General features: G+C 36.9%; 1 protein-coding gene across 5 annotated transcripts in view; it reads left to right on the top strand.

Moving 5' to 3' along the window:
• LOC106876183 (leucine-rich repeat-containing protein 15-like) overlaps positions 1-9,796 on the top strand; it is a 56,288-nt gene extending 46,492 nt beyond the window's left edge. For 3 of the 5 annotated variants that reach the window (XM_052977920.1, XM_052977923.1, XM_052977921.1), the window contains 9 exons: positions 1,845-1,916; positions 2,524-2,595; positions 2,841-2,912; positions 3,569-3,640; positions 5,107-5,178; positions 6,548-6,619; positions 8,909-8,980; positions 9,227-9,298; positions 9,686-9,796. In XM_052977920.1, coding sequence (XP_052833880.1) covers positions 1,845-1,916; positions 2,524-2,595; positions 2,841-2,912; positions 3,569-3,640; positions 5,107-5,178; positions 6,548-6,619; positions 8,909-8,980; positions 9,227-9,298; positions 9,686-9,761 — 652 coding nt within the window. In that variant the 3' untranslated portion in view covers positions 9,762-9,796. The remainder of the gene's footprint in view (positions 1-1,844; positions 1,917-2,523; positions 2,596-2,840; positions 2,913-3,568; positions 3,641-5,106; positions 5,179-6,547; positions 6,620-8,908; positions 8,981-9,226; positions 9,299-9,685) is intronic. The other 2 variants (XM_052977922.1, XM_052977924.1) reach the window with 2 other exon arrangements.
• The last annotated feature ends 1,454 nt before the right edge of the window (positions 9,797-11,250 follow it).

Here is an 11,250-nt window from a genome sequence, read left to right as displayed (position 1 = left end):
GCATTTGGAAGTCACCGGGACCAGATGGAGTTCAGGGCTACTGGATCAAAAGATTTGGTGAATGTCATGCACGAATAGCTGTGCAGCTCAACACCTTGTTAAATGCTGACCAAGCAACACCAGAGGGTTTGACATTGGGTAGGACAGTGCTGTACCTGAAAAACATCGAAAAAGGCAATACGGTAGACAATTAAAGGCCGATAGCCTGTTTGCCACTTATGTGGAAGTTATTGTCTGGACCACTCAATGTACGAACATCTGGAAAAAATTGGAGTCCTGCCACACGAGCAGAAGTGTTGCAAGCGTAAGTGCAGACGTACCAAGGATCAACTCTTGATAGACAAAACGGTACTTTGAGACTGCAATAGGAAGAAAAGTAACTTAGCTATGTTATGGATCGACTACCGTAAGGCGTACGATATGATTCCACATTCTTGGATTAAGAACCTATTCGGTATTGCATCGAATGTTGAGCGATTGCTTGGGAAAAGGATGGCGAATTGGAGAACGGACCTCGCAGTATACGGAAGAGGTTTAGGGACAGTAGAAATTAGGAGGTGCGTCTTCCAAGGGGACTGCCTGTCCCCACTGATCTTTTTATTGTGCTTGATACCACTAACACTGATTCTGAGGAACGCAAAAGCTGGGTATGTATTCAAAAGCCGGCAACAAAAAGTCATCCATTTGTTATTCATGGATGACCTCAAACTTTATGACATAGATGAAGCCCAAATCATTTCTCTCGTTGATACGCTGTATACTTTCAGTGCTGATATCAGAATGATGTTCTGACTGAGAAAGTGTGGTGTGTTGGTCTTGAAGAGAGGCAAAATCAAGTGTAAGGACAGGCTAACGATACCGTCGGGGGAGGTAGTTAGCCTTGGGAACAGTGAGCAAGAATCTCGAGAAGTACGTGGAATAAATAGGGGCTGCAATAATGTTGGAGCACTTACAGAAAACAGCACTGCTTGGAACCGCCGGAATACTCCGGAAGTTGCTCGAAAAATAAGAAGTGTTACCTTAGTTCACTGGTAGTGAATAGCTGATACCAAATTAAATCTCCAGCCTTAGAAGGTGTGCAAAGGCAATGGTAATAATAATAATAACAATAATAAAATTATTATTATTAATAATAATAATAATAATTTCATATATTGGCCACTAGTGCCGACGTATTGGAGACAATATAGTAGACGGGGACAGTGGGGATTTTACATAAAACAGCGAATGAACTGTTACGAAAAGAATAATAATAAATATGAGACAAGAAAAATATTACAATGGTATTTCATCAATAGGGGTGAAATCTCATTGTAACCCCTAATCCTGAACCACCCCAAATTTCAGCTGACCCTTAATCTTGAACCACCCGATGTTCCGATGGTACTCGGGAGGAGTGGAAGTCTCCTCAAATTCACCAGCCTTACAACTTTTGCCGTTTCCGGGCTTTGATCTGAATAAATATCTTCAGATCCACTCCGGACCATTCCTCCTAGACTCTTTTGTCACCACCTTCTTCTTCTTCTTCTTCTTCTTCTTCTTCTTCTGAAAGGAACATCATCAACAATATCATCTTCTTCATCAACACAAAAACTGCGAATCCTCATCATTTTCACAATGATCAAAATTAACATCACCCCATCATCAACAGCATGACATCTTCACCAACACTCCCACAATTATTTCTTCTCCTCTCCCACAGTGCCCCCGTTCCAACCAACGTTATTTGCAAAATCATCGTGAAGTTCATTATGATATTATTCTACTCTTCATCTCTTCCATCATCTGATTCTTCAGACACAAATTTGTTCAACAAATGTTCTTAACTCAATCTTATGTTCCAGGGATTTCAACGAAAATGCAATTAAGAATATCAAAGCAGAAACCTTCCGAAATCTTTCCAGTTTAACAACTCTGTAAGTTGAGTGATCCTACGTTTATATTATATCTTTGACGGTATCTTTAAAAATCTATAACGTCTTTGTAAAGACGTAATTTATATTTTGTCACCTTTATTTCCTTCTACATCATTTTTCTGATTATTTTCCTTTCTGTAATTCTAGTTTGTCTGTTTCTCCAGCTATTTCTTCTCCACCCTGTTCTTCTTCTTGTACTTGCTCTTCATCTTCTACTTCTCCCATCACCATTCTTCTTTTCTTTTTCTTCTTCTTCGTCTTCTTTTACACTTACACAATCTTCAACGCCATCATCAATAACGTGTTCATCATCACAACAAAGGCAGCGAATCCCCATCATTTTCATAAACATCAAACTTAACAACATCACCCCATCCTCAGCACCACTACATCATCATCAATACTCCCACAATTATTTCTTGTCTCCCACCTCATCAGACTCATCACTGCACCCAGTACCCAACATGATCTAGAACCTCATCATGAAGTTCATAATGATGATAATCTACATTACATCTCTCCAGTCATCTAGTTCTGTAGACATAATATCAAATATTCTCTCACACATTTGTTCCATAGATGTTCTTAACTCAATTTTATGTTCCAGGAAATTGGGTAATAACGAAATCAAGGAAATCCAAGCAGGAACCTTCAAAAATCTTTCCAGTTTAACAACTCTGTAAGTTGAATCAATCTTATTTGATAGTATTTCATTGAGGATATCCTTCTAATTCTCTACTGTCATCCCTTACATTAATTAAGATCCCACAACCGTCTTTCTATACATCCGTTTCAATAAATTTTATCGTTTGTGAGCTTCTGAATTTCAACGTGATGGTTATCTGCATTCAATGTCTTCCATTCTCCAATTCTTTAGTCACAAATGTAATCCATAAATGTTCTTATCTCAATGTTATATTTCAGGGAATTGTCCTCTAATAATATTATGAAAATCAAAGCAAACACCTTCGGAAATCTTTCCAGTTTAACAACTCTGTAAGTTGAATCAACCTACGTTTATAATATTTCTTTGGCGATATCTTTGTATATCTGTAATGTCTTGGTATAGATGCAATTTATATTTAGTGAATGTATATGCATGTGAGTGTGGGCCCATTTCTGAGATGTGAGATATATGGGAGCGTGTTACTTGAGGGGAAACGTTTACTGCATGCATGTGTATGTCTATTTGTATGTATGAATGGTTGTGAGTGTATGTATATTACATACGGTGTTTAACTGAAGATCGAAGCTAAATAACATCCTTGAATAACCTTTGTAAATGTGTATTTTTGCACCAGGTGATTCATACGGTTCTAGATGTATTTCTAGTCGTCGTTGATGTTATTGGTTTTGAGGATGCTATTCTTTCTCTTCTTCTTCTTCGTCTTCGTCTTTGTCTTCTTCACTTCCATCTCCTGCTTCTTTTTATTTCCTCTTCTTTTCGTTCCCCTTCTACCTCTCCTCCATCTATTTATTCATATTCTTGTTCTGCCTCTTTTTCTTTTCCCCTCTATGTACTACTACTACTACTACTACTACTACTACTACTACTACTACTACTACTACTATCTCTTTTACTGTTACTTCTATGTTTCATTACACTACGAACATCTGTACATTTTTCACCGCTGAATTTTTTTTTGCTACAGAGAGTTGTACAATAACGATATCAGTGAATTAGAAGTTGGATCTTTTCAAGATCTTCCCAGTTTAAGGAATCTGTAAGTTGCATTACTTTTTTGATTCTCTTTTATTGATAATATAATTCTAAACATTTAATATCTTTCCATGCTTTCTTTTTCCCGTCACTTTCCTTGACACAATATATGCACTCAGTCGCTTTCCACAGGAATATGCATTTATTTGTGAATGTCTGAGGAGTGTGTGCGTGAATATCAATGTCTGTTTTTATGTCTGTCTAGTTTTTCCACAAACGGAACAATGCGGCCTGTTTCCCTCAGTAATTATATGCAATACAATCCTATGTTAGAGAGAAGGCGGTCCGTGTTTCTTTTCAGGTTTTGGGGCCTGATCTGGAGAAATATCTCCAGATCCACTCCGGATCACAACTCCCTGACTCTTTTGTCACCTCTATCGGAACGGTATCTGATCTTTACTCGATTATGCATCCGAGAAGCCACCACATATCAGGTCTTGGTGGAATCCTGGGAATTGAACCCGTGCTATCCTTTTTCTTATATGGGATAATGACCATGCTTCTTTTGCGAGGACTTCTGCCTTCAAATCACAGCTATGTATTCGGTATAATCCCTCAGTGCAGCTTCGATATCTGTTTTTGCAATTATCACTGGTTTCTTTGTGTCTGTTGAGATGCATCTGAAACGATCGTTTTTCATCTTCAATGCTTCCGTTGCCTGTTTTGTTATGGGTAAGGTAGCCCAAGCGTGCTCATGATGAATGAGATTCGAGGTTTGAGCAACCTTTTCCACTCTGTGGAGTCTATTATGTAGCGTCGCCTCGTCTTCGCTGCTTCTGCTGCTAATATGTACTTGTTGCTGTCCGTAGTTGTAGTTCTCGTTTGTGTTGGCTTTACCGATGTCGTTACCGTTGGTTCTATCGCTGCTGTTGCTTTTATACTTTGGTGGTGGTGTTGTAGACAGTTGGTTTGATACTACCATCAACGCTACCACTCATGCCTTCAATATCTTCTCTATCTCTCCTATTGTTGGTTGTGTCAACGCCGACTATTTACTATCACAGCAACTTCTGCTGGTATTATTGATGAGATGTTTACTGAATGCAACAGATAATCGAATAAACAAATAAAGACCTTTCTGGAGCAGAAATAGTCACTAGAAACCTATCAACAGGTTCTCAGTGTTCTTACATGAATATTCGATAACCATCGCCAACAGAAACCATCACTACGAACATCATCAACAATATCATGTTCTTCCTCACCACAAAAGCTGCGAATCCTCATCATTTTTACAATGATCAAAATTAGCAGCACCCCATCATCAACATCATCATATATATTCCACAATTATTTCTTCTCCTCTGTCACATCATGATACACATCACTGACCACATCCAATCCAACGTTATCTACAATATCATCCTGAAGTTCATCATCATGTTAATCTACTTTTTATCTCTTCCATCATCCAATTCTTCAGACACAAATTTGTTCAACAAATGTTCTTAACTCAATGTTATTTTCCAGGAAGTTGTACAGTAATGCAATTATGAAAATCAAAGCAGAAACCTTCCGAAATCTTTCCAGTTTAACAACTCTGTAAGTTGAGTGATCCTACGTTTATAGTATTTCTTTGACGATATCTTTCAAAATCTGTAATGTCTTTGTAAAGACGCAATTTATATTTTGTCACATTCATCCCCTTCTACATAATTTTTCTGCTTATTTTCCTTACTGTAATTCGAGATCTTCCGCTTCTCCAGCTATTTCTTATCTACTTTCTTCTTCTTCTTCTTTTCTTTTTCTTTTTCTTCTACTTCTTTTTCTTCTTCTTCTTCTTCTTCTTCTCCTTCTTCATCTTTTTCCTCGTCTTCCTTTTTTCACATCCTTTTACTTCTACATTTAATCTCCATTTCTTCTTTTCCCTTTTACATTTCTTTTTACTTTTCTTTTGTACCTTTTCCTTCTATTTCTTGTCTTCTTCGTCTTTCTTTTTTCACATTCTTCTTCATCATATTATACATCGTATACTTCACATATTGTTCATTCGCTTTATTGTCTTTACTTTTTTCCTCATTCCTATTGTTCCTTTTCTTCTCCCATTCTCGGTTATATACAACTAAAATGATTTTTGAAGCAGCACATTTTATGCATGTGTATAAATATATTTATGCTTTGTGTATGTGTGGTTCAATACTAGTGTATCAACATGTATTCATGCCTGTATAACATTTACTGCGTTTAGCTCTGGATCAAAGTTGAATGCCGCGCATCAATCTTGTAATTGTATTTTTAATGCAACTTTATTCATATATAAATATTTCTAATCTTCCAGCTCTTAACTATTTACTTTCTTTATTTCTCTGAAAATATTTCTTTACCATCACCATCATCAAAATCATCATTGTCTTAACTTTCCTCATCAACATCATTCTCGTAGACAACACCAACACCACCACTGACATCATCACCATCACCATGAACATCATCATATTCATCATCATTTTCCTCATCATCGTAATGATCATTAACATCACCACCACATCCACCACCAGTATCAACATCATTCTCAACACTAACAGCATTATTCATGTCCTCTGAATTATCATCGTATCCATCACCACCACCACAACCACCACCTCCTCATTCATCATCATCATCATCATCATTATCTATACCGTCATCATCAGTGTCTAATTTCAAAATCATCATCTTCAAAATCATCATTGCCATAACTTTCCTCATCAACATTATTCTCATGAACACCACGAACATCACCATCACCATCATCATCATGAACATCCTCACATTCATCGTCATCTTTATCGTCATTATCATCATTAGCATCCCCACCACGACCACCCCGTCATCATCAGCGTCAAGTTTCCTAAAACTTTATGTATTATATTTTATATTTCATTACGAACTTATATACATTTTTTTCACTGTTCCCTATTTTTTGTTACAGAGAGTTGTATGAAAATAATATCAATGAATTAGAAGTTGGATCTTTTCAAATTCTTCCAAGTTTAACGACTCTGTAAGTGGCATTAGTTTTTGATTCTCTTTTATTGATAATATAATTCTAAACATATAATGTCTTTCCATGCTCTCCGTTTTATCTCCTTCTACTTGACGCACCATATACCCCCAGTCGCTTTCCACAGGAATATGCAATTCTTTGTGAATGTCTGAGAAGGAGTATGTGTGAGTGTGTGTGTTTGTGTGTATACGCGTGTCTGTGTCATTGTGTGTGAATATCAGTGTCTGTTTATATATGAGTTTCTGATGACGTATATTATTTTGCGTATGTATGTGCATATGTCAGTCTGTGTCTTTCAGTCTGCGTGAATGTACATGAGTGTATCGCTTTGATTTGTACCTCCTTTTGTATATTATTTATTATGTTTACTTCTCGATCAATGCTGATTACCATTAATGGATCTCCGTTCTAATCATATATCGTTTAAAAGTGTTCTACACTTTCCGACTCAAAGTAATTTATTTTACACTTTTCTATTTCTTTATTATTTACTCCTAAACACAAAAGATGCGTCTGCATGAACTTCTTCTCTCCTTCTGAACATTTCTTTTGCCTCTCTTTCCAAATCCCTCCTTTTCCACCAACATATCCTCCCGTCTGTTCCTCTACCACAAGAAAAACATCGACAGCAACAACTGCAACAGCAGCAAAAGATACTACTACTACTACTACTACTACTACTACTACTACTACTACTGCAAATAAAATTAATAATAATAATGATGATGATGATGATAAAAATAATAATAACAATAATAATAATAATGATGATGATGATAATAATAAAAAGAAGAAGATGAATTTCATTTACTGGCCACTTGTACCAACGTATAGGGGCAATATGGTAGATGGGGACAGTTGTGATTTTTCACAAGACAACATGTAAACAATTACTAGAAGCAAAAACATGGCACAAAATATTACAATGAAATTTCCCCAAATAGGGGTGATGACCACCCAGTGTTGGTTCAGGTACCCCCTAACCCTGAACCACAGATGCATCGTTGGTACTCTGGAAGGGTACTCCTCTTCTCAAATTCACCATCCTATAGACGCATTATGAGAGTAGGTCCACTCACACGGGTCATTTTTGAAACATTCACACTAATTTCTGAAAGTGTACAGGGATCATCACTTCTTTCTCCAGCTTCGTCTTCTTTCCAATAGAAATCTGTAGAAGTTGATGAGGGTTGGTGGAAAAGAAAAGTCTCTGTTCATCCCTTGCAACCTGGTCCAACGCACAAACTCTTTCGCTACTCTTACCAGACAGGGGAAAATTGCCTGCGCTTCCTTGCCAAAGCAGGCGGCGTGTTGATCTTCACTATGGAATCGGCCGATAGCCAGATCCAACCTACACGTGACAACTGTTCGATATATCTCCACATCTACCACGTGGACTCAGAAACAGATATTGTCCTGGTTTCTCAGAGCACACGCCTTAGCTTTGACAATGCAACCTTCATGTTTTGCATTGAAGAATTTGTCTAAATCCAGTCTCGCCGCTAGCTCATCGGTTGCAATGCCACCACAGATAGCCTCCTCTAATATAGCTACTAGCTCTTGCTTCCTATTTATATATAATGCTACTTCTTCACTAAAACCTATCAATATTGTTCTAATCTCACTTTTGAACGCCCCAAATGACATGTTGTTGACGATCCCCTCTGTCATATTTTGCTTAACAATATTGTTGGCCCGGTCTCTATACACTTTAAGTGCCGCAAATGACATATTCCATTTCCAGTAGGTCATAACCTACGTATCTTATCTAAGATGATCGTACAAATTTGAGAACGGGATAGGTGGCCGTTCTGAAATGTGGACATGCTACACTATTACTGTCTATTTTCTTAGTAAAAAATTGTTAATATACGATATAGATGAGCCTATTCGAGTGGTCCATGTCCACACTGGTTCATTAGAGAAATCTTGCCGCCATCTGTGAGAGATTTTGCAACCCCACCCTGCAACTATTCGCTATTCCAACGTAATTCCAGCCAGCGTCGAAGACGCCGTTGTATTGCTCCACAAAAAGTAAAGTCCACATCCCACATACGCAGTCGACTGACAGACGCAAATATCTGATTGTCGTCGAGAATTGGGGTGACTGCGCACATGTAGGAAAACCTGGTCTCACTGACAGCAATTACGTCTTATTCTAGGGAAGTTCATTATGATGGTAATCTACACTCTATCTCTCCAGTTATCTAGTTCTGTAGACATAATATTAAATATTCTCTCACACATTTGTTCCATAGATGTTCTTAACTCAATTTTATGTTCCAGGAAATTGGGTAATAACGAAATCAAGGAAATCAATGCAGAAATCTTCAAAAATCTATCCAGTTTAACAACTCTGTAAGTTGAATCAATCTTATTTGATAGTATTTCATTGAGGATATCCTTCTAATTCTCTACTGTCACCCCGTACGTCAATTTAAGATCCCACAACCGTCTTTCTATACATCCGTTTCAATAAATTCTATGGTTTGTGAGCTTCTGAATTTCAACGTGATGGTTATCTGCATTCAATGTCTTCCATTCTCAAATTTTCTAGTCACAAATGTAATCCATAAATGTTCTTAACTCAATGTTATATTTCAGGAAATTGAACGGTAATAATATTATGAAAATCAAAGCAAACACCTTCGGAAATCTTTCCAGTTTAACAACTCTGTAAGTTGAATCTACCAACATTTATAACATTTCTTTGACGATATCTTTGTAAACCTGTAATATCTTTGTATAGATGCAATTTATATTTAGTGAATGTATATGCATGTGAGTGTGGGCCCATTTCTGAGATGTGAGATATATGGGAGCGTGATACTTGAGGGGAAAAATTTAGTGCATGCATGTGAAGGTCTCTCTGTATGGATGAATGGTTGTGAGTGTATGTATATTACATACGGTGTTTAACTGAAGATCGAAGCTAAATAACATCCTTGAAAAACACTTGTAGATGTATATTTTTGCATCTACCCATCATCTACCCATCATCATCATCCTTGCTTTCCTAAATCTTTAGGTATTATATCTTATGTATAATATCTTTTGTTACAGAGATTTGTATGATAATGATATCAATGAATTAGAAGTTAGATGTTTTGAAGATCTTCACAGTTTAAAGACTCTGTAAGTTGGATTAGTTTTTTGATTCTCTTGTATTGACAGTATAACTCTAAAGAATCAATGTCTTTCCATACTTTCCTTTACTTACATTATGCACATTTAAATTTTCCTACACCTTCCCACTCATAAATTTCTTTTACACTTTTCTATTTCTTCTTCAATTACTCCTAAACAAGAAAGATCCCTTTGTCTAATGTATTCTTTTCCGTTGAACATCTTTTCTCCCCTCCCCTTCCACCACCACATCCTCATCCTTCTTCCTATACTACAACAAAAACAATGACTGCGATAAGAATTTCTGGAAGTTATCCATCGTCCCCGGCTGAAACTTGCTCTGGAACAGACTGTTCAGTTCGAATTCGCTCACGTCCAGAGCCTCTCTGAGTGCACCATCGTACTTTTTCCACCAATAACCCCCTATGGAATTGAAGTGTTTACACTCCACTGACCGATTTCCCTATCCGCAAGCGATCGAAACTAAATCTGTAGCAGCAACAGCCATGATAATACGATGGCAAGAAAGCCCTCTCATGGCAAATACTAGATTAAACTAAACGCAAAAGAAATAGTAAAAGCAAAATCCCAACAATGGCTGAGAAACACAGGAATAAAATCAGAGGCTCAAGGATTTTCAAATTACAGCACAAGACCAAAGCTTCTCCACCAGAAAATACCAAAAACATACGAGGAAAAGAATCACAAGAAACTGTGTGAAGATGCACATGTATCAATAAAGTATATAATCTCTGGCTGACCCTCCTCTCTAAGAAGGGATATATTCACAGACACGAAAAATTTGGGCATCTATACACACTAGAAGCTATGCCAACACAATGGAATAGAAACAGGAAAAAGATAGTATATATACACGCTAGAAAAGTACACAGAAAATGAGAATGCAACCATACTATGGGATATTCCAATGCACACAGATAGAGAAATGAATGCCAATAGGTCGGATGTATTTGTCAGAGATAAAGGAAGAAAATATTTTCTGATCCATGTATGAATACCAGAAAATAAGAAAGTTTCTCTATAAAAAATGGAGAATTTCTCAAAATACAAAGGCAAATAGAAGTAACCCAGAGGTGGTATCTAAAAACAGAATATTTCCTATTATAGTAGGCGCGTGATGAAAAATACATGACAAAATCACCAGGACTTACAAATATATATAAAATACAGAAAACAATACTACTAGTAATCACAAACACCCTACTCAATAAAGTAAGAATATGAGCACACACTCAAAGCACACAGAGCTGCACTCGAGAGTGCAGTGAAAGCATGTGATGAAAATAAGACTATTGAAACATCACCACCAACATCATAATCAATATCATATTCATCATCACATCAAAAACTACGAATCATCATCATTTTCACAATGATCGGAAATAATAACATCAGCATTATTTCATCATCATCAACACTTCCACAAAAGTTTCTTCTCCTCTGCCACATCATCATACTAATCACTGCCTACATTCCACCCA

The sequence above is a fragment of the Octopus bimaculoides genome, chromosome 29 (genome assembly GCF_001194135.2).
Source record: "Octopus bimaculoides isolate UCB-OBI-ISO-001 chromosome 29, ASM119413v2, whole genome shotgun sequence".
NCBI lineage: Eukaryota > Metazoa > Mollusca > Cephalopoda > Octopoda > Octopodidae > Octopus > Octopus bimaculoides.
The sequence above is the reverse complement of the archived record's forward strand: the minus strand, read 5'-3'. Positions and strand labels throughout refer to the sequence as shown.